Below are 22175 nucleotides of genomic sequence, written 5' to 3'. Positions count from 1 at the left end.
AAAAAGAATTCTTCAAGCCTGTTGATATTAGTCATTTAAATTACGCAGTGTGTTTACACTAAACATCGAAAACAATATTGTGAAATTAAATAGATTAAACACTGTAACATATTTTCAACTGACATGGTTTTGCAATAACTCTTTTGCAATCTTTTACAAAGCCTTAAAATTACAATACATTTAATTGACTAATCTCACTAAAACAAAAAAAAAAAGATTTTAGTCAAAACTCTATGATTAAAACTAATTAATATGTTCTGTCAAAATCAGCACTGATCCAGACATGGCAGTTTGTATTAGAGAAGGGACCGCCAATCCAAATAGACTTTCTTTTTTTTTCTTTTTCTTTTTTTGCTGAAATGCCTTACGATGACTTGTAGTGAACTGATGTCATAGAAGTAAACTATGTTGTATTTAGAAGGAAAACTAACCACCCTGAAACATAATGGTCTCACAATTATGCCAGTTAACGTTAGCATGGTCTAGTCAAATTCCTTATCTAAATCTCACTGACAATCAGAAGAAAGACTTAAAAATTGGTTAATATATGCTCTCCATGTAATCTGACAGAGCTTTATCTATTACGCAAAAAATGGTCAAAGTCTTCAGTCTCAATGTTCCCGTGACACTTTGAAAATAAATTATAATTTTTCTACTGCTTCACAAGTTTGCACTGTTTGTCTTGGTCTGTCAAAATAAAATCTCAATAAAATTAAGTGAAGTTTCTGTCTGTTATGCCATGTGAGAAAATGTAAAATAAATTAATAAATAAAATAAAAAAACGTTTGAGTATGAATACTATAACAATAAATTGTATCCTCTCGTAATCAAATCAACTTACATTAAAAAGTTTATTGAAAGGAGAAGTGGCAGTTATTTTCAATCAATATGTGCATATCATCATCATCAGCAGCAGCAGCAGCTTTATTAGACACAAATAGGTCCATATAATATTTTAATTACAGTTTGTTTGCCCCGTCTTGATTTGTTTTCTCTTTACTCATACAGTGCGGTGGATATAATGTCAACACCTTATTTATTTGTACCTTTTGTCAAATGAAATTGATTATATTGATGTGTTTTTTAAGTTTTCATGTTAAGAAAAAATAGGGATGGCTATTTCACTTCTTCTCCGGGGAACTAGTTTCCAGCAGCTCAAAAAAGGTTCATTGAGTTCCTTCCTGTGTTGTAAGAGGGCGTCAACGACTCTGTGAAAGGAGAAAAAAGAGCCGGTTGTGATTGGTCAGCGCTGGGAGTGACAGCCAAATGTAACCAATCAAATAGCTCCTTTATAGAAATGAATTTTTTTCCCCCTTTGCCGCTTCTAAAAAACCAACCACGAGTTGTCGTCGTGTGGGAGAATCCATCTTGAAGAGAGCTCCTCGGCCGTACGACCAGTAAGTACACCTTCCGTTTCTCTCCGAACATATTTGTATCTAATATTGACAGATATGGCATAGTTTGTTGTGTATTTTTTTTCTAATTGTTCAATGTTTTCGATCGCAGTGAAATAAATGCTGCATCGCAGTAATGGCCTACATTTCGCGCAGCACGGCCTCAGACTTACGTAATTGCGAATTTCAGTTCAGACTTTATCAGTACGATTCAGAGGGTTTTCTAATCTTTTCTACCAGATGGGCAGCACTGCAGATGGAAGGTGGTTGCCCTTCAATGTAACGAAACGAGCTATTAAAATGTCAGGCAGGCAGTCTTCCTGTCTGAGTGCATGAAGCGCAGTGTCGCCGGTCAAAATGGTGGGAAAAGCGTAAACTGGCATCTCGTAAATGGCGAAGCCCGTAAGGGCTGATGACTGTTTGTGAAAGAATCGCTTGTGGAGCAACTCATTGCGTACCGTCTCTGTGCTTTCTAGGTATAGTAGTTCAAAATGTCTGAGGCAGAGCAGCAGTACATGGAGACGTCGGAAAACGGCCACGAAGCGGAGGACGATTTTAACGGAGGAGGAAACGACGGCAGCGCCGAGAATGACTGCGGAGAAGGTGCGGGGACCGATCCGGACGGGAACTCGCAGGACGGCGGCCAGATCGACGCCAGCAAGGGCGAAGAAGACGCTGGGTGAGTTTATATGGATATTTTAGGGATTTTATAGCTTGAAAGGTAGCCATAATAAGCACTGTTGCTTTACTATGCCTCTTTGTTCAGCCGGCCTTTTGTTGGCGCCATGTGCCGAGTGGAGGGAGGGGGATGGGCGTTACAGCAGACATTAAACCATTCAATACTAGCTGATGGAATATTATAGCTACATGTCTAATATTCTGCCAAATAAAAACTTTTAATTTATTGAAACGTGCTCTTAAGCTTCATCCAAGTACGCCTCCTCCCCCATGTGTTACCGGATCAACAGATGTGCTGGAACATGGTGTACATAATGTATATTTTTTCCCCGCCCCCTCTTCCTAGGAAAATTCCTGCCATCACAGCGAGCGAGCGCTGTGTAAATTATTAAACAAAAAGGGTCAAAACGTGAGAATGGTCTATCAAGGAAGTTTTTAGTGTCGGAGAAAGATGAGCAAATAAAACAGAAATCTGTTTTTGTGTGAAACAATTGGAGACGTTTCGCTTCCCCTTATTAAATCTTCTGTTAACTGTTACTAACCTAATTTAATTCCATTAGCCACACCCAGGCCTTATTAATGCCAGGATGGTGGAATTAGGAAATTACTTAAATTAGCATAATAAATCTGAGCATCGCTAACTTAAACACAGGAGCACAGAAGAACCCACAGCAACGTCCAAAGCACTGAAAGCTTGACTTGCCTCACGACCCAAGAGTTGAACGGCATCCCCAAGTTCTTATTAACCAAAATACATATTTATGATCCCCCCCAAGTTTGCTGGAGTGATGTTTTGTGGACTGACTAAACTAAAGAGAAACCGAAAGTTGCGTGTCACATCTGTTGTAGACATTAGCACATAGCATTTCAGGAATGAATCTTGCTGACAAACGCGGTGGTGGTCGTGTGTTGGCCTGGAGCTACTTTGGTGCTTCTCAACTGGAAGGAGTTGCCATGATTTATGAATCATTGAGTTTTGTCTTTTACTAAAACATTTGGTTAAAAAAAAAAACCGGCATATTGGTTTGGCTCAGTACTTTGGTTATACAATGAGCCAATTATCTTGAGCAGACCAGCAAGCCTTCCCCTGTAAGGCTCAAATAAAACAAAAAGAAAGGGGTTAAGGTGTCCTAATCAAAGTATGGATTTAAATCTACAAATTGGATGTCGGCTTCCTATCACAATAAAATCAGGTTAGATGATTAATTTATAAAACTTCGATTTGACTAGCCTGAGAGTGCACAATTAAACATTGAAGTGAAAAAGTTATTTTATAAATTTTTCTATTTACACTGGTTTCAGTGTAATGTCACCCATGCAGAGTAGAATGAATGTGGAAGAAATGTTTATTTTCTGGCAAATTTGTCTTTAGTGGAAAGGTAAAGTGGCCGAAAGCTTATGGTCTGCCTAAATGTTGGACAAATTTGACCTCTTATTTATTTAGTGGAAATGTGGTCCAAGTTTAAGCCAAATCCTCTATTCGCTGTAATTCGCACTGTGTATTTGGCTAACTATGTTTGTGTTTTTATTTTGTTTTCAGCAAAATGTTTGTTGGCGGGCTAAGCTGGGACACAAGCAAAAAGGATCTGAAGGATTACTTCTCAAAGTTTGGAGAGGTGACAGACTGCACTATTAAGATGGACCAGCAGACGGGCCGGTCAAGGGGATTTGGCTTCATTCTCTTTAAGGACTCGACGAGTGTAGACAAGGTGAGGAAGGACACAAGATGAGTTCCATTAGAATTGATGTAAGGCTTTTTAGAATCACAGATTTTAATTTGGCGCCTGCTTCAATTATAAAAAACACTTTAACTTACATTAGTGTTTTTAACCTGGCATGAATGAGTCCATTGCTTCTGCATCACTGTTATCCAACTTAAACATCTTTATAATGACAAATGGGGAAGCTACATAATGAATATTGATAACCAGCTGTTGAAATGTACTAAGTAAATAAAGCTGTTGGTGGCAGACAGTATAGCAAAGACCTGTTGATTTATATTGCCTTAAAAATGCCCAAATGAACCAATTCCAGAAACTGATTATTTGCTATGGGAAAGGGGGGATATCATAAATCTAAAATACGAGCAATGTTCTTTTTGGAAGCGTTTGTGTGATAGCAGGTGGCAATTGACGTCAAATGTTCGTCTTTTGTAGGTTCTTGAGCAGAAGGAGCACAGGTTAGACGGCAGACAGATTGACCCCAAGAGAGCCATGGCCATGAAGAAAGAGCCAGTAAAGAAAATCTTTGTTGGAGGCCTTAACCCGGATACCGCCAAGGAAGTCATCGAAGAATACTTCGGGACCTTTGGAGAGGTACAACAAGCATTCTGTTGACTTCAGATGGTTGAGAATGTAAGCAAGCCTGAAATTGCTGGCTGCTTCACAAAGTTTTTTTTTTTTTTTGGTAGATTGAGACCATTGAACTCCCACAAGATCCAAAGACTGAGAAGAGGAGAGGATTTGTATTTATTACGTATAAAGAAGAGCCTTCTGTCAAGAAGGTTATGGAGAAGAAGTACCATACTGTCGGTGGAAGCAAGGTAAAACCTATGACAGATTACTGGTGATTGGCGTCAGGGGCTACGTTTAAAAAAAAATAAATAAAAAATCTTCCTCTCAAAAACACGTGCTATTGTCTTTACAGTGTGAAATAAAAATTGCCCAGCCCAAAGAGGTCTACATGCAGCAGCAGTACGGCGCCCGGGGATACGGAGGCCGTGGCAGGGGACGTGGAGGTGAGGCATTTCATCACATTTGATGAAACATTGTACTCTTTACAGCTACATCTGCTCTGAAACTTGAGTTGTGACAAAAGGCCTCACCTATTGTTTCTAGGCCAGGGCCAGAACTGGAATCAAGGATACAACAACTACTGGAACCAGGGATACAACCAGGGCTATGGTTATGGACAGCAGGGCTATGGATACGGTGGCTATGGCAACTATGACTACTCTGCTGGTTATTACGGCTATGGGGGTGGCTACGATTACAGTAAGCGATAAGTGCCCCCAGGGAAAGACACTGAATGAGAGAAACTTTATTTTCTTGGTCCTCCTTGTTGTACAGAAGAACTCAGTCCCTTTTTCTCTTGTCCTCCAGACCAGGGCAATACAAGCTATGGGAAAACTCCAAGACGTGGAGGCCACCAGAGTAGCTACAAGCCATACTGATCACACGTAGTGCAGGTATGCATTCTTGCATCATCCGTGGTAGTATGAGATCGTAGCTATAACCATTAGTGCCTTTTGGCCCCACAAAGAGCTCCATCTACACTAAATCCATTCAACCATTGTGGTGGGGTTATAGTAGGGCGTGATGAGGGGTCTGGGATCATTAAAGATGGATTCATTCCACCTGTCTGCCATCTTGAGATGCATCTCTACAAAGCCTACTTGATCAGTAAGGATTTGTGGTGGTCCAGAAAAGAAATGAGGACTGATCTGATCAGCTAGCAGCCGTGTCCCCCCCCCTCCCCGTCCCCCTCCCTGTCCCAAAATGTTTGTCATTCACTTTATTTGTCGAACTCATCCATGCACCTGTCTGTCTCTGTGTAACTGCATGCCACGCTCGGTTAATTCTCAGTAACGTAAAGCACCGTGTTTTTCCTCCTAAGGTCTAAAGTAAATAAGAAAAAGAGATCCATGGTCTGACCACAGCGAACATGGGCTCTGGCTTTTCCTTTGGAGTTGGCAGAAATTTGGACTCATGCTCCATTTGTACAGATCAAGTGAGGAACTGGGGAAGCAAATGTCACTTTTCCACTTTTTTTTATTTTATTTTATTTTATATTGTTTTGTGTCCATTTACATTTCCAGTGATGGAAGTGTTATTTTTACTGTACTTTTTGGTACCCTTTTTGAATCTAATGTATTGTATGGTTGTATTTTTACATGTCGACTGGAATTGCAGACGAGCAGGAGCAAAAGGGCTTTGAAAAGCTCTCAAATAAAACAATATTGCTTTTTTTGTTATGTGTGTTTCTAGACTTTTAGTTATGTTCTTCCATGCTGAGTGTTGGAAATGAGTTGCATGGCTTCAGATGTGGGGGGTGGGGGGTGAGGTGATTTAAAAAGGGATTTACACTAATCAAAGGGTTCTTCAAAAAAAAAAAAAAGTCAAGTGAGTGCTACGGGGGCTTGTAGAAAACAACAACCAGCATTTATTTCAATTTTGTTTCATTTCTTTGTTTTTTTGCTTTTAAGGAAGTTTCTCCCCACCATGTCTGCAATTTTTAAGTGGCTTTATTAGTGTTATTCAACTTGAACGCAAGCCTGTTATAATGTAAGAGGGTAACCCCTCTGTCACTGGAAACTCATTCCTCTAGTGTCTTGGGCAAATTGATAGAAATAAAAATTTGGTTTATATTACACATGGATCTTTTGGTTATTTTTTTGTAAAGTTAATGTTAAATGTCCTGTTTTAATGTATTGTTAATGGTAAATTGGCTTGCATGTTTTGCTGCGAGTAATGACATCTCCTCGGATTCCTGTTTTGGGAGATGTGGCAGGAGGGCTTCTCTACCTGTTAATACCCAACCGCACTTAATGTGAACCTGGAACACTTGAGCTTTTGTAACAATGTATCCATCAGTTAAAGATGGTCTGGTAAGTGCTTCACTGGGCCTACTGTGTGTTGATGACGTGTTTTGGATACGTTTGATGAAGCTGCATTATTTAAATTATGGCTGCTGTGGGCAAAAGAACAGGCAATGTGATTAAGAATTTAAACTTTTATTTCCATGATTTTAAGAGTTGACGTTTTTCTTTTAATTTAGAAAAGAGGCTATATGATAACGGTCATGATGTCAGAGGAAAGACTGATCACATGTTCTGCAAAAATCTACACCACAAATTTGATGCTGAACACCCAAAACAATATTTTACCATGAAAATTTAGCTTCAATAGAACTCGACACCCAAATCCTTTACAATGCAATTTCCATTGGGCTTTGACCCACATTTAATACTTGATGTACCAGAAAAGTCTTGCAGTCAGTGTTTGGGGAGGGGAGGGGAGGGGAAATGCCACCTCTGAAATGACCTGCAAGCCTGTCGGATCTGCAGCAGCCTGAAGTGTGGATATCTCTACCTCTGAACAACTTCATGAATGTGACATCTTGACAATGTTGAATGCAATTAAAGGTTTTCTACAGGTTTGGCAAACTTTAGACGTCTTCATTTTCCAATTTGAGATTCTTGGCCTCCATGTCTGTGAAGAAGAAAACCAATATAAGTCACTTACTGTAGCGGATCAATTTATTCTGAAGGCTTTTTCATTCCCCCCCGTGTTAACATTACTGGTAAACGGGTGCATCTCAACTAGGTATCAGTGAAAGTTTATTAAAATGGCGAAACCTCGGAAAATACAGCAATAAGGTTGATAGGACACAGGCTTCATGTTACACTGCATCGATTCAGTAATTTATGCAAAAAGATCTACATGCAAACTTAATATAAACTGATTTTCTGATGAGCTGGGTTTGAATTTTATTGGCTGCAAGCAAAAATCATCAAAACTGACATTTGAAATTGGTCATTGTGTATTACACAATGTGTAATAAATCTGTTGAACTTTTAAAATGAATCCCTGAAATGGCTTGATGAACCTGTATAAAGATCAATGTCGGACTGATTTTATTCTTGGAGCAACGTATCTTTTGTGTTGCGCAAAATAAGAACGTGGTTGATGTCGGAGCTGCCCCTATTTTAGTGAAATGCTGTAATGTATGCAGTGAGCCTGTTAGGCGACCTTCGGTAAATGAGCTGTTGGTTTATATAACATGCTTACTGCTAATGTAAAAGTGGAGCTTGCGCTACAAACCAGTGAGGATGCGGTCAATGCACCGAACAACCAGCTCTGCGTCTTCCATACTGAAGCACATGGGAGGCTTGAACTTCAGGACACTTTCCCAGGGGCCGTCTGTGCTGACACAAATTCGATCCTCTTCCTTTAACCTGGTATAAAGAGGACATCAAATGACTCAGATGAAGGTCAAAATATGACAGCACAATCAGCTCTTTGTTGGTATTCCTTTTATGCTCCGGAGGATTCAGAAAAATCAATTTGTAATTCCTACTTTTTGATTTGTTAAATCAGTCTCGCACAGTTCGACTTCTGATACTGACCTTGTTGCCACTGTTTTAAAAAAACCCTGTAAATCCATTAATTTGACTAGTCACTAAGCACAATAATTGGCAAACTCCATTTAGTTCTCCAACTTTCATCTGAAACATGTTTTAAGTAGGGAGCCATTTATCAGGTACATGGCAGACAGCATCATCCCATACCTCTTTACCACCCACGCTGCAGTTTTAGTGGCAGGAGTTTTAGTTCGTCTGTCTGTAACCAGCTCTAGTCCCACAAACAAGCCGACCCCGCTAAAAGTAGAAAAAGGCAGAAACAGTCATTATTTTAGACAAGTAAACACAGCGACACTCCTACAGGGAATTTAGTGATCAAATAACCTAAAAGTCGTGAGTTTGATCAGAGAGAATCCAGACATGAACCAGTAGCTATCTTCACATATGCGCCCCATCCAATTTAACAGCTAGATATTCTGAAATATAGTATATTCTGAAAAGAAGAACCTGCAACATTTTCTCATAATCTGTAAAGATGATTAAGTTCCCAAGTGTTAAAGTTGGAAACTTAAAAAAAAAAGAAAAAACATGTAAATTTCCTTCTATTTCACAAAAGATTTCCAGAATAGAGTTTACATTCATAAACTATATTCAAGTTTATGATTATAGTTCATAAACTTGAACTATATATTCAAGTTTATGGATACTGCATGAGAAATTGTGAGAAAGTTAAGTGTTGTTAATACTTTTGAAAAGTAATTGTTGGTGTAAATGAAATCTGACCCGTCTTTATATTCCCAGCTTAGCAGAAGACGGATGAAGCACAGATGTTTTAAAAAAAAAAAAGCTTCTGTAACTTCGATTTTAAGTTATAATTGTACCGTTGGTACTTTGCAACAGTTCTTTTACGGTATGAAATGTAAAGCAAGCATTGTGCAACTAAATGGGTGTTATTAGTCGTAGTAGAAGACATTTTGTTGTTTTATGTCTAAATAGGGAGAAAATGGAAGAATATGTACCCTTACCGGACATCTCCAATTATTTCATGTCTTTGTTGTAGCTTCTTTAGCAAATCTTTGAGATGTGCTCCCACCCTTACGGCATTTCCTCTTAGATCTTCCTTCTCAATCACATCAAGAACCGCCAAGCCAATGGCACATGAAACTGGATTCCCCCCAAACTGCATTATAATGGAGAAATTTCATAAAATCAATACAAAGCTCATTCAAATAGGAATAAACAACCAAAAAGAAAATATTCATCTGACATCTGTTAGGAAAGTAGTCTTAACGGCATTTATATTTCTTTCCACAAATGTAAGTTAGTAAGTTAAGTTAGGTAAGTTAGGTTGCCATTATAACATTTCTGAATGATCACCGTATTGAAGTACTCCACTCCATTAGCAGTGAAAGCTCCGGCTATCTCCACAGTAGTTGCCACACATGCCAGCGGATGGCCGTTACCCATCGGCTTCCCCAAGGTCACGATATCCGGGCAGAAATCCTCTCCCTGAAGCTGGAAAGCCCAAAAATGAGTGCCGGTTCGTCCAAAACCTGTCTGAACTTCGTCTGCAACAAATACTCCACCAGCGGAGCGCACATGTCTGTATAGGGTAAAAGTAAAGAGTCATCATCCTATCTGGACCGGGGCAAAGAAACGTCAGCAAGTAGATCCGTACTGACTCTGCGACTTTAGAGAAGTATCCTTGGGGCAAGATGATTTGTCCCCCAACACTGGGCAAGGACTCGGCAAAGAAGGCCGCAATCTAAGGTAGAAAGAGTAATAAACATAACATAAAGGGCATATACTTGTGTTACTCACTGTAATCAGGCAATGTTTAGATTAGTAAATCTTTAAAATATTGCCTATTTTACCACTGAACCATGAAGAGGGACTAAAATGTACCTTTCGACCTTTTTTATTGATCTCCTCTATCAAGTGTTTTACTGTATCAGCATAAGCTTGGCCTGGATTGGGATGCTCCTCTCTATATATGCCTCTGTAGGTGTCAGGTAAGGGAGCCTGGGAGGACAAAATTGCAATATTTCAGACAAAACAGAAATACAATGGTTTTCTTTTACTGTTTGCATACTAAGAGTTGTATATGTTTACACACCACATGAACCCATTCTTTCTGTCCTGCCAGTTTCCGGAACTTGTAAGGACTAATGTCGATGAGTGACTTTAGATGCCCATGGTATGCACTGGTGTGGAAGGAATGTTTATTTTAGTGTGTGGTTTTTTTCTGTAATGTGTTTCTCAGGAGTTAAGATTCTCACTGATCTAGCACCACGACGTCCTCATGTTGGGTGTACTGCTCTGCCAGGCGGAAGGCTAGGTCGTTGGCCTCTGACCTGTCAAAGAAGCGCATTTGATCACTGACATGTGACTTCTGGGATGTGATTCGGTGAAGCTTCAGATAGATTTCTTACCCGGAGTTCACAAAATAGAAGACAGACAGTTTCTTGGGCAAGGTAGCTGCCAGGCGATCTGCATACAGGACTATGTTGTCATGGAGAAAGCGTGAATTTGCATTCAGGAGGTCCATTTGAGCCGTAGCAGCCTTTGTTATAGCAGGGTGACAATGTCCCACTGCAGGAAACACAATTAACACTTAGCACTTGTTAACATTTTTTTTTTTTTTTTACAAGCTTCAATAATAATTTATCTACTGTGTGCATAATTAAGAAGTAGAAGGAAGAGAATAAATAGTTTTCAGGGGACTGGGCTGTTTTTGTTTTGGTTTATTTTTGCAATGAATAAAATCTGAAAATTGTGCCATACATATTTAGTACCCTTTACTTCACAAGTCTATGAATGAGGTATTAATACTCTTGACAGAACGTTTAAAAAGTACACTAGAGAGACTTCCTGCCACCAGGTGACAGTAGTACAACGTGTATGGAAAAGATCAACACACAGAAACTTAAAACTTTACCATGTTGGACGTTACTGATGCAATCCAGGTAGCGTTTGCCATTTTCATCAAACAGATACTGTCCTCTTGCTTTGACTATCTTCACAGGGTCTTCTGAATAGAAGAGTCTGCACGACTGGCTATGATTAAAAAAAAGCACGAGTCAGCGGTGAGCTACGTAGTATGTTACCCATTACCAACAAAAAATTAAAATATTAAGAGTTTTGATTTTACATACCCAATTAACCTCTGCCTCATTTCGAGGGTTTCTTCTTTCCTGAATCTTTCCTCAGCCATGTCTTCTTTTGTTTCGTCAGTTTAACACACACAAAACAACTATTGAAGCAATGAACAGTTGGCTACATACCCACAGCTATCGGATGTAATGATTCATTTTGTTGACATTATGAATGTTTTTGTGCTCTCATTTGTTGTTGTTTTTCTCATTATTGGATTATTGTATGTCACATCACGTGACCTGTCTAATTGAACACACTCGTGTATAATAAAGGGTGTGTCCTTCAAACAACTGGGGAACAACACGAAAGCAAAACAGTTTGAGTCTCATGATGTCACGTTGAACGCTGTGCCGAAAAGCGATTCTGCTAACAGGTTATGGGCCCAGAATTAATTATGAGACAAGGAAAATGACCACACGAGATAAGGACATGGCACACAGCCGCTGGTCAAGACTTCTCTTTGATGGAGACGAGAATAATTACGAACTGTGGGAAACAAAGTTTCTAGGACACCTTCGATTGCAAGGGCTGAAACAGACAATTTTGACAAGCCCCTCTGATGAAGATGATGAAGAGGAAGACGCACAGAAAAACGCCGAGGCTTATGCAGAGCTCATTCAGTTTTTGGATGACAAGAGTCTATCACTAGTCATGCATGACGCGGCAGATGACGGACGTGCGGCGCTTGGAATCCTGCGGGCCCATTACGCCGGCAAAGGAAAGCCCAGAGTGATTAACCTGTATACTGAGCTGACTTCACTGCAGAAATCACCCTGTGAGTCGGTTACCGAGTTCATCATCAGAGCTGAAACCGCGATCACCGCTTTAAGGAGTGCAGGTGAGCAGCTGAGCGACGGACTTCTGATCGCCATGGTTCTGAAAGGACTTCCAGAGACATTCAAGCCATTTGCTGTTTATACTACTCAAAGCGAAGATGGTGATAAATTGACTTTTGCAGAGTTTAAGACTAAACTCAGAAGTTTTGAAGACATTGAAAATATGCGTGGCACAGTATCTGAGGACAACGTGATGAAAGCTAAAGCACATTCTGGCTCCAAATGCGCACCAAGAGGCGTAAATGATCCTGGAGCAGGAAGTTCTGAGATCGTATGTTTTAAATGTGGGATGAAAGGCCACATAAGCAGAACCTGCCAGCGGAAGCAGTGGTGCAGTTGCTGTAAGAATAACAGTCACAGCAACGCGACCTGCAGACGGAGAAAACAACGGGACAACGCGCGGAAAGTAGCCGAAGAGACGGGCGGCGACAAAGAGTTTGCTTTCCGGGTGAGCGACGCGGACACGCGAGTGGACGGCATCAAGAGGAGAGGTCTGATGGTGGACGCTGGTGCGACATCGCACATAATCACTGACATCAGTAAGTTTCGGAAGTTTGATGAAAGTTTCCAGGCCGAGACGCACTGCGTGGAATTGGCTGATGGATCCAGGTGTTTTGGAGTTGCTAAGCAACGAGGAGACGCGGAAGTGTGTTTGATCGACAGCAGAGGTCGACGTCTTAAAACAGTGCTGAGGAACGCACTGTACATCCCTTCATACCCGCAAGACATCTTCTCAGTGAAAGCTGCAACATCCAGCGGAGCAACGGTGATTTTCAAAGAAGGAAAGAACGTTCTTCTCAGAGACGACACCCAGTTCCCCATTCACGTATGTAACAAACTGTATTACTTGCAAACGATGGACAATGAATGTGGTGATCAGTGTAAAAAATGCTATGACTTACAAAGTTGGCATGAGATTCTTGGACATTGCAATTACAGAGATGTACTGAAGCTAGAAAATGTTGTTCATGGCATGGAAATTAAAGGGAGAGGTGAGCCATATTGTGAAGTCTGCACAAAAGGAAAATTTGTTCAAACTAGGAATAAGGGACCAGATGCAAGAGCTACAGAACCACTAGCAATGGTCCACACAGATTTAGCAGGACCTATAGACCCAATGTCTAAAGGTGGTCACAGATATGCATTATCCTTCACAGATGATTATTCCAGTGCAGTCTTTGTATACTTTTTGAAAAACAAGAGTGACACAGTACAAGCTACTGAAAAGTTTATTGCTGACATGGCCCCACATGGAAAGGTTAAATGCATGAGGTCAGACAATGGTACAGAATTCACAGGAAAAGAGTACCAGTCATTACTGAGCAGAAATGGTATCAGACACGAGACCTCAGCACCATATTCTCCACATCAAAATGGTACGGCAGAACGAAACTGGAGAACTCTATTTGACATGGCTAGATGTATGTTGATCGATGGTGAGTTACCAAAAATGTTATGGCCATATGCAGTTCAGACAGCTGCTGTAGTGCGAAACAGATGTTTTAATAATCGCACAAAGCAAACGCCCTACTTTATGTTGACAGGCAGGAAGCCTAACATTTCTAGGATGCACAAGTTTGGATGTGTTTGTTACACTTATAAACGAGAGAAAGGGAAGCTGGATTCAAGGTGTGAAAAAGGCATTTTTATAGGGTATGACAAGAATAGTCCAGCCTATATGGTCTACTATCCAAACAGCAGGAAAATCCAGAAACACAGGCTTGTGGAATTTGTATCCAAAGAGAAAAATGAGACGGATGTAACTTTGGATGATGATGATGATATTAGAATTGGTTCTAGAGCAACCAAAAGTTCAGATGCTGATCCAGTAAATGTTTCTGACCATAAACTGAGGACAGAAGAAGAACCAATAGCGAGTACCAGTCAAACAACAAAACGTGAAGAACCTGAGAGGCGATACCCTGTCAGAGAGAGAAAGAAACCTGGTTATTTAGATGACTATGTATGTAGCATTGATGAAGAGCAGATGGGTAACATTGATTATTGTTACAGACTGATAAGTGGAGTACCTCAAACCTTCAAAGAAGCTGTAACATCTGTGAATGCAAAAGAGTGGGTTACAGCCATGGATGAGGAAATGCAGTCATTAAAGGACAATGTTACTTTTCCCTGACCAACTTACCTGAGGGTAAAGCTGTAGTGGGGGTAAATGGGTTTATGCAATCAAAAGGAACAGTGATGGATCAGACAAATACAAGGCTAGATATGTTGCTAAAGGATTCAGTCAAAAGAAAGGTGTGAACTATGATGAAACCTTTTCACCAACTGCTAGCATGACGAGCATCAGAGTGCTGATGCAAAAGGTGGCACAGGAGAACATGTTTGTTCACCAGATGGATGTAAAGACAGCATATTTACATGCCCCAATTGAATGTGAACTTTATATTGAACAACCAGAGGGCTACAAGAAGGAATCCCAAGAAAAAGAGAGACTGGTGTATAAACTGCAAAAATCTCTTTATGGACTTAAACAGTCAGGCAGAAACTGGAACAAAATGCTGCATGACTACCTATGTGAAAACAAATTTGTTCAAAACCCTGCTGATCATTGTGTTTACACAAAGATTACTGATACTGAAACTGTGTTTATCATTATATGGGTCGATGATTTGATTATTGCTGCCAGTGATACGAATATCCTTAGAGATGTAAAGAGAAACTTGCATCCAAATTTAGGATGAAGGACTTAGGAAAGTTGACACATTTTCTTGGCATTGATTTTGAGAAAAATGCTGACAGTATTAAAATGTCACAATCGAAGTATGTGAGGAAAATACTGGAAAAGTTTGACATGCAGGACTGTAAGCCGCGAACTACCCCTTGTGAGCAGAAACTTAACTATGCTGATAATGCTGAAATAATGAGTGATGCCAGAAAATACAGAGAGGTAGTAGGAAGCTTAATCTATTTGTCAACATGTACAAGACCAGATTTAAGCTATGTAGTAAGTAAACTGGCACAGTACTTTGCAAACCCAACCACAGAGCAGTGGAATACTGTAAAGCATGTTTTCAGGTATCTAAAATGCACACAAGATAAAGAACTATGTTTTAAAAGGGGTGCCTGTGATAACCTTATACATGCATACAGTGATGCAGATTGGGCAGGTGACGCATCAGATCGAAGAAGTACAACAGGTTACTGTATGAGTCTAAATAAAGACGGTCCGTTAGTCTCATGGAAGACTAAAAGACAGCCTACAGTAGCTCTATCTACATGTGAAGCAGAGTACATGGCACTAGCTGCTACTGTACAGGAATGCTTATACTTGAAACAACTGTTGTTCAACATGGATGGTATGGATTACTTAGCTAAGATTTATGAGGACAATCAGGGTACCATATCCTTAGCCAAAAATCCAGTGTATAGACAAAGATGTAAACATATTGATATTAAATATCATTTTGTCAGATCAGTTGTAAATGAAGGAAAAGTCTCTCTAGAGTACTGTCCAACTAATGAAATGGTTGCAGATGTATTAACGAAACCAGCAACAAAGACTAAGTTAAGGAAGTATGAAGTGTTTATGTTTGGTGTATCATGAATGTATTTGGGTTGAAATGTTAAGGGTCAGGAAGTTACCCAAATGTGAGCAAGTGGGGTGTTGACATTATGAATGTTTTGTGCTCTCATTTGTTGTTGTTTTTCTTTCATTATTGGATTATTGTATGTCACATCACGTGACCTGTCTAATTGAACACACTCGTGTATAATAAAGGGTGTGTCCTTCAAACAACTAAAGGGGAACAACACGAAAGCAAAACAGTTTGAGTCTCATGATGTCACGTTGAACGCTGTGCCGAAAAGCGATTCTGCTAACACATTTCATTAAACTATTTAGCAAAACATTCTGACATCGCCGCTGGTGTGGGAAGTCAAAACAGCCAGCGCGCATGCGCAGATGCTCAGTCGGTGTTTTAAGTTAACCCAGTTTTGACAAATGTGTGTTTTTACGAACAAATTCTTGTAAGCTAATTAAAAAATAATGTTGGTGTTGTTAGTTTTGTAATAGCATATAAGAAAACAGAGAGATTTGGATTAAGTTTAAAAAAAATGTTCTGTACCTTTAATTCGAATGGTATAACTTTTGAGTTGTAAGGGGCAGGCGTGTAAAAACGCTGTAGCATGCAACACTACTTTTGTTACGTTTGTTACTCTAAAAATACCAAACGTAATGTGTAATCGGAATAATCGTGTGCTACATTTTGCTTCATTAGTTTGCTAAAAGTCATTTTGGCAAAACATTGTCCTCATACGTTCCTTTGCATTGGTATCGCCCAAAGGCTATAAATACTCTGCGACTCAGTTCCTCGCTTGGCCGTGCGAGTTTCGGTTGCTAAGGAACCACAGAAAGCAGGTAATACATCAGGTCAGCTGTAGCGTGCTAGCTCTTAGAGCGGCTGCGTGACCGAGATATGAGCCGGTAAATTCAGGAACAGCGTGTTTTCACAGACTTAGCAAACTATGTCAGCGAATGAACGGTTCTCTGTTGGTAGAAAGTGGTTGAGCTGGAAGAAATGACACCAGTCATTGAAGTTGGCACACTTGTTATCCTATAAGCTTGCTAACGTAACCGGCTAATAACTTGATGTCTCACGGTCTGCATCGTGTTAAGCTAGCTTGCTCCCCAGCTGCAATGTGTAGTAGATTTACCCAGAACAAAATCTATCAACTGGATAAAATATGTACTGCAGTTCGTATGAGATTGATTTTAGCAATCGGACTCGTTTTTCTTAAGCAATGGGCGACCTGCGCCACCACGTTAAAAAGCTCATAGCTTTGGATATTATTAAACAACCAAAATTGCGTTTACATTTGAAGTATCTTTTTAATTCTTCTACACATCTATCACGATTTTAAGCACACGCTGTTGTTAAGTGTATATTCAAACTTGCTGACCTCCTGAATTATGTGCTAACTTTGAATTAGCTGATGATTGCCCTGGGCAATGTCTTTTTTTGTCGTTTTTTTCCCATAGCCGTTACCACATGATTGGGTCTGGTGAAACCTTTTGACTTGTGGCATGTGAAACCAGGCTAGCAATGTAGCACCTAGGTTTATCATGAGATGGCAGGCGGTGGAGGCCAAATTACAAAGTCAGCAGTGTTGTAAAGTTTCATTAGCCGTGAATGTCACCAAATGATTTCATTATGACTATGGAAGTTTATAGTATTTACACAGAAACGGTTTATTCTGTCTCTGTTAGCACTAATTTAGGCACTAAATGTACTTTAGCCTTTGCACTCTTAAACACCAGGGTAAATGCTGCAAGGCCATGCTTTATTTCAATTCAACTGCTATATTGTCTTTTTATGTACTTTTAGTTTGAGAAGTTGCTTGAACATTTGTCTAATTTCTGTTCTTGTGCCAACATAAGTTAATTTTTAATAAAGGAAGTTGTTTCATTGACACTCTGGTTTAAAACTTGTACTAAAAAGCGACATGGAAAGAATGTGCTACTGAATAGGATGCACAGACCCTTGTGGCCTACTGATGTTGCCTTTTTTTTTTCTTCTTTTTTTTCAGTTTTAAGTGCATCTGTACCGCCTGGTCAGTTTTTCCTCTTTGCCTTGCAGAGATACTATGATATATTTCGAACCTCTGTCCCATTCATTTTATACCCCCCCCCCCCACCCCATATCCTTTCCTTTTTTGGATTCTCCCTCCCCCTTCCAATCTCTGCAGCACCCACAACTCTTGGAAGTAATTGAAGTTTATTGGACCTAACCAACACTCCTAGCCTTTACATCACACCTTAGTTTTTCCACTTTTTACTCGTTCTTAAATATCACTATTTTGAGTTCCTTGTTGTTTTTTTTTTCTTTTGTTTTAATGGCCGTGCACGCTTTCTTTGATGGAATGTGAAATACTCCTTTGTTCAGGGCCTCCTTATGTCCCTATGTGCTCTCTGCCTTTGTGAACATGAACTTCTCCCTTTCATGTGTGAAGTGAATGACACAGCTCACAGATCCCAGCTTAGATTTTGTGCAGAAATATGCATTTGACATTCATGCATTCTGTTCCCCTTTGTGTGGGTTTATTAAGATATTGTTTAATTGCACGTTCTCTTTCGTAACTGTTCTGGTTAATGATTGTTCCAATCTATGATTCTCTGTCTCTTCAGGTGGCATAGGCATGAGGATGGTGTAGTTAGAAGGCTGGTCAGTCTGGCTGGTTGAGGTGTGGAGGGGGACACCACAGACCACGCCAGAGTTCTGACAGGGGGGCGGGGGGGGAAATCACTACCCTCAGTGGATCTGCCGTCTCCTTGGACTGCAATTATGGTTACACTTATCACAGAGCAGCTCCATAAGCAGAGCTTAGAGGAACCTTATCACAAGGCTTTCACATTCAATGCCAGTGTGGTAAGTTGAGAAATGACAATGAACTGAAATGGCTTTGATGCAATTTAGTTGGGTGTTGGTTTTGAAAGTTAAGTTGTTGCGTTTGTTACAGTCTCTGCCTGCAGTGGGCTCAAGTCCTACCATTTCATGGAGTTCTGGCAAAACGACGCAAGGTAAGTCAGAACAACGCAGAAGATGAGCTTCGACTGTTACGGTCACCAGTCTTATATCTTTGTTTTCTCACCGTTAGAAGCCAGCTCAGACCCTCACCAGTCATGCAAAGCACATGTTTCGGCTGACTCGTGTGAACCTCGGCCCCGCTCGCGCTCTGGAGAGCCACTCCAGGGACCAGACGTTTCCCTCACAAACAAAACCTTCCAAAGTTCCCCCCCGCCGCCTCCGAAACGCCACTGCCGCTCCCTCTCTGTTCCCGAGGACCTGTCCCAGTGCCGCTCCACTTGGCACCCAAGCGCATCAATGGTCTGGACTCCGGTTAAACGGGGCTGCCACAGTCGAGGAGCATCCAGTTCAGGCTCTGGAGCCAGTTCTTTGCTTCTTTGTGGTCCCAGTTCTTCCTTCACCTCCTCCTCTCTGCACTCATCGTCTAGCCCTAACTTCTTTAGTTTAGCACTGTCTTCTGACTCTTCTTTGTCCTGTGGCTTCCCATGGGATCCCTGTGACACGTTGAAAGGTGCTTGCTCTGCCTCTCTTGCTACTCCTTCCTCCTGCTCCTCTTCGCCAGCCCCTCTGGTTTCTCACTCTATCCTACACCGTCGCTTCTCCCTTTCCCCCGTGCACATTCAGATCGCCTCTGCGGCGTCCTTGCACCCGCAGCCTTCCCCAGCTCATGTTCTGGCGCACAGCTTTTCTGGCCCGGAGCATCCCTCCCTGTGTCCGTCTCCCACTTCAGCTTGCAGTACCCCATCCTGCTCTCGGCGGGACCTGCACCCCGCACTGCCACGATGCCACTCGCAGCCCTGCGACATGCGCAAACCCCGACTGAAGAGGCGACATGACCCAGATGTCCTTCCTTGCTCCAGGCCAGGGCTGGACTTCAGCAAAATGACACAGGTGAGAAAAGCAGGGGCGCGCCTGAGAGATTGTTCAGTCAGCTTTTTTTCTCTTGCTCAAACCAATTCGGAGCACAGTGGGTTTGGCATGTTTGAGGTTATTTTTACAAACTTTAATGTATTTGGGGATTTCACTTGACATCAACACAAAGTAGTTCTTACTGATGAAGCAGATTTATTTATTTTAGCCAATCCAAAAGGTGTGATGTGTGTACTTGCGATATTTTGTGGTACTATTGTGAAAACGATAAAGAACTATTTACTGCTCTGTTTTTAGGAAACTTCACAGGAATCATAGTCTCGTGTGCAATTTTAATGTTCAACAGGAAAAAATATTTGGGTTGTTTTGTATTTTGTAGAGATTGTATTGCTGCTTAAAATGCAGCAATACAATCTTATACTGCTTGTACAACAGCAGTCCAAAAGATGAGGGGAGTGTTCATGTTTTAGGCATTAGGCACAGACGGGGAGTGTGTAAATTAAGCTCATATTAGGCCTTTGTCAAAGTGCCAACTGACAAAATTTCAGATTGGAAAAGCTGGACTCAAATTAAAATCCTATAGTCTCTAAGCAAACTATTTCCGAAGAGAGAGAGAAAAAAAAAACCCGCTGACAATGCAGCACCCAGCGATCTGTCCGGACCTGTTCTAGTCATAAGCGTTGATGCTTTTTAAACTATTCATGACTGACATCCAGTAATCTGTTCTACCGCTGCACACCTAGCGTGCCACCACCTTGTTTCTCACAGGGACGCTACATTCAGGTGCATTATTTTCTCTCTCACCCGATGGACAATACTTGACGGCTTTACAGTTGCACCAAACTCTACTCGATCGAATAGCGCTTCAGCAAAGCTCGTGAAATGATTTCATAACCCAACCGTGGCTTATAAACGTCTCTCTTAACTATATGCTGGACTTATCTGTGGTGTTCTTTGGTCCTCATAGAACAACATTTAAACGCGCAGGCTTTGTACTTTTCTGTCGTTCACCTCCGTTTGTGAGAATTTGTCTGGTGATTTTTGGTCAACCTTCTTTCTCCTGTGCAGATGGGTAATTACGAGAGCCTGGTGGGCGGAACAGGTGGTGGCATATTTCCAGTGTCTTCTCAATCAGAGCAGCGCTCTGCCTTCTCCCCTGCTGAATTCCTGGGAAGAAGCAGCATCGGTCCTCTGAGTGAAAGTGAAGAAGAAGAGGAGGAGGATGAAGAAGAGTGCAAAAGAACTGTTTTAGCTGTTGGAAAAAATTTTATTTTTGAAAGAGACTGTACAGATTTGGACTTGAGCCTCATAGAAGAAAACTGACCATTATTTGGTGCTTACAGTAACTACTGCGTTCATAACCATGTAAAGCACACACGTTGGCTTCTCGCAGAGCCTTTTGGGAACAACCTACTCTTACTGTCCTGAGTTAATGATTAAGAGCTAGGGAAGTTGGAGCCAATTTCCAGTTAGATTGCAGTGATTGTGTGTCGACTTCTCAGACTTTCACACAAAAAAAAAAAAAAAATGTTAGTGCCTGCCTGTTTGGCCCTACTTATGGGAAAAGCGCATGAGCAAAGAAGCAGTTTTTCACGTGAGCAGCACACTTTTAACCATTTTGAATCAACATGAGTCTTAATGTTATTCACCACATCTCAGTCTTTCACAGCCTGATTGACGCTGCGTATGGAAGTGAACAAAAATGTTCCACTTGGATCTGAATGATGCACACAAGCTGTTTTGATGTTACTATGTGCATAGAAAAAAAAATCCATATCTTAGTGCTCTCCTGTTTATTTAACAGGAAACATTCCAGAATCCACTGTACCTTTTTTTTTTTCCTTCTTTTTATTCCCTGCTAAAATGCATCGGTTTTCAGCTTGTGCTCTTAAAATATGTTTGCTATTTCAAAGGGAGCTTTCTATTGTAATTGCTTAACTGATGAATAGGCAAACACCCCTCATCAAGAGGAATAATGATTAAACTGTTAACTTAACCATGCCTTAAGCCAGGGGTGTCAAACTCCAGTCCACTAGGGCCACTGTCCTGCAGTTTTTAGATGTGCCACAGGTACAAAACAGTTGAATGAAATGACTTAATTGCCGCCTCCTTGTGTAGCTAGGTTCTCCAGAGCCTTGCTAATTACCTAATTATTCTATTCATGTGTGGTGCAGCGCAGTAGAGGCACATCCAGAAGTTGCAGGGCAGTGGCCCTCCAGGCCTAGAGTTTGACACCTGTGCCTTAAGCCTAAAATACAGAGTACTTGGTGCTCTGGACCCCTTTTTCTCACAGCCAGACACGTTTGTGGTCTCTGTTTGCACTGATTCTGATATTTTTGAATGTCCGGCACATAAACTACAACAGCTGACTGAATAACTGAATCAGTGCTGCGGGTGGACTCCCTGTGGCACTCTGTAATGTACTGTACCGCGGTGAAAGTGAGTGCACGTTTCCCCACCAGTCCTGAGTGTATGTGACCAAGGCTTGGAGTAATGCAGATGATTTGGTGGCCTTTGAGAAATGACTTTTCATGTTTTCAGATGGAAAAAAAAACAAAACTCCTCTTGCACAACGTATGTATGAATAAAATTTAATAGTTCTTTTTTTCTTTTT

At 40.9% G+C, this 22175-nt stretch overlaps 3 protein-coding genes across 5 annotated transcripts; 2 read left to right on the top strand and 1 right to left on the bottom strand.

The window, feature by feature from the left end:
- Positions 1–824: 824 nt before the first annotated feature.
- phykpl (5-phosphohydroxy-L-lysine phospho-lyase) lies at positions 825–16090 on the bottom strand. Of its 2 annotated transcripts, none has more exons than XM_008420106.3 (13): positions 15994–16090; positions 11310–11467; positions 11093–11211; positions 10587–10746; positions 10434–10508; positions 10271–10358; positions 10060–10176; positions 9837–9919; positions 9532–9757; positions 9180–9334; positions 8362–8451; positions 7895–8028; positions 825–1208 (listed from the first exon to the last, which is right to left on the bottom strand). In XM_008420106.3, exons 2-13 carry the CDS (start codon positions 11366–11368, stop codon positions 1156–1158), a joined length of 1359 nt encoding a protein of 452 aa, XP_008418328.1. In that variant the 5' UTR covers positions 11369–11467; positions 15994–16090; the 3' UTR covers positions 825–1155. The 2 variants fall into 2 exon arrangements, with proteins under 2 accessions (XP_008418328.1, XP_008418329.1); XM_008420107.3 differs by lacking the exon at positions 825–1208 and adding an exon at positions 5829–7282 and having other exon boundaries at positions 15994–16089.
- On the top strand, positions 1274–6441 carry hnrnpaba (heterogeneous nuclear ribonucleoprotein A/Ba). The gene is made up of 9 exons (XM_008420105.3): positions 1274–1397; positions 1871–2073; positions 3613–3781; positions 4229–4387; positions 4483–4614; positions 4719–4809; positions 4910–5065; positions 5174–5259; positions 5688–6441. Exons 2-8 carry the CDS (start codon positions 1886–1888, stop codon positions 5242–5244), a joined length of 966 nt encoding a protein of 321 aa, XP_008418327.1. The 5' UTR covers positions 1274–1397; positions 1871–1885; the 3' UTR covers positions 5245–5259; positions 5688–6441.
- Positions 16091–16318: 228 nt separating the features above from the next.
- On the top strand, positions 16319–22169 carry LOC103471242 (protein FAM53C). Of its 2 annotated transcripts, none has more exons than XM_008420103.3 (5): positions 16319–16524; positions 18292–18532; positions 18624–18684; positions 18762–19582; positions 20630–22169. In XM_008420103.3, exons 2-5 carry the CDS (start codon positions 18449–18451, stop codon positions 20882–20884), a joined length of 1221 nt encoding a protein of 406 aa, XP_008418325.1. In that variant the 5' UTR covers positions 16319–16524; positions 18292–18448; the 3' UTR covers positions 20885–22169. The 2 variants fall into 2 exon arrangements, with proteins under 2 accessions (XP_008418325.1, XP_081467495.1); XM_081611369.1 differs by lacking the exon at positions 16319–16524 and adding an exon at positions 16621–17717.
- Positions 22170–22175: the final 6 nt, after the last annotated feature.

The sequence above is a fragment of the Poecilia reticulata genome, chromosome 10, assembly GCF_904066995.2.
Source record: "Poecilia reticulata chromosome 10, P_reticulata-male-v2, whole genome shotgun sequence".
NCBI classification, from domain to species: Eukaryota; Metazoa; Chordata; class Actinopteri; order Cyprinodontiformes; family Poeciliidae; genus Poecilia; species Poecilia reticulata.
Note: the sequence above shows the minus strand (reverse complement) of the source record. Positions and strands in the feature narration are given on the sequence as shown.

Coding starts and splice junctions, on each gene's coding strand:
- LOC103471242 (XM_008420103.3), top strand. CDS start 18,449: ATGGTTACACTTATCACAGAGCAGCTCCATAAGCAGAGCTTAGAGGAA. Junction 18,685..18,761: donor TTCTGGCAAAACGACGCAAG/GTAAGTCAGAAC, acceptor TCTCACCGTTAG/AAGCCAGCTCAGACCCTCAC. Junction 19,583..20,629: donor ACTTCAGCAAAATGACACAG/GTGAGAAAAGCA, acceptor TCTCCTGTGCAG/ATGGGTAATTACGAGAGCCT.
- hnrnpaba (XM_008420105.3), top strand. CDS start 1,886: ATGTCTGAGGCAGAGCAGCAGTACATGGAGACGTCGGAAAACGGCCAC. Junction 2,074..3,612: donor AAGGGCGAAGAAGACGCTGG/GTGAGTTTATAT, acceptor TTTTGTTTTCAG/CAAAATGTTTGTTGGCGGGC. Junction 4,615..4,718: donor ATACTGTCGGTGGAAGCAAG/GTAAAACCTATG, acceptor TTGTCTTTACAG/TGTGAAATAAAAATTGCCCA.
- phykpl (XM_008420106.3), bottom strand. CDS start 11,368: ATGGCTGAGGAAAGATTCAGGAAAGAAGAAACCCTCGAAATGAGGCAG. Junction 9,335..9,531: donor GAGTGGAGTACTTCAATACG/GTGATCATTCAG, acceptor ATTATAATGCAG/TTTGGGGGGAATCCAGTTTC. Junction 8,452..9,179: donor GAAATAATTGGAGATGTCCG/GTAAGGGTACAT, acceptor TTCTACTTTTAG/CGGGGTCGGCTTGTTTGTGG.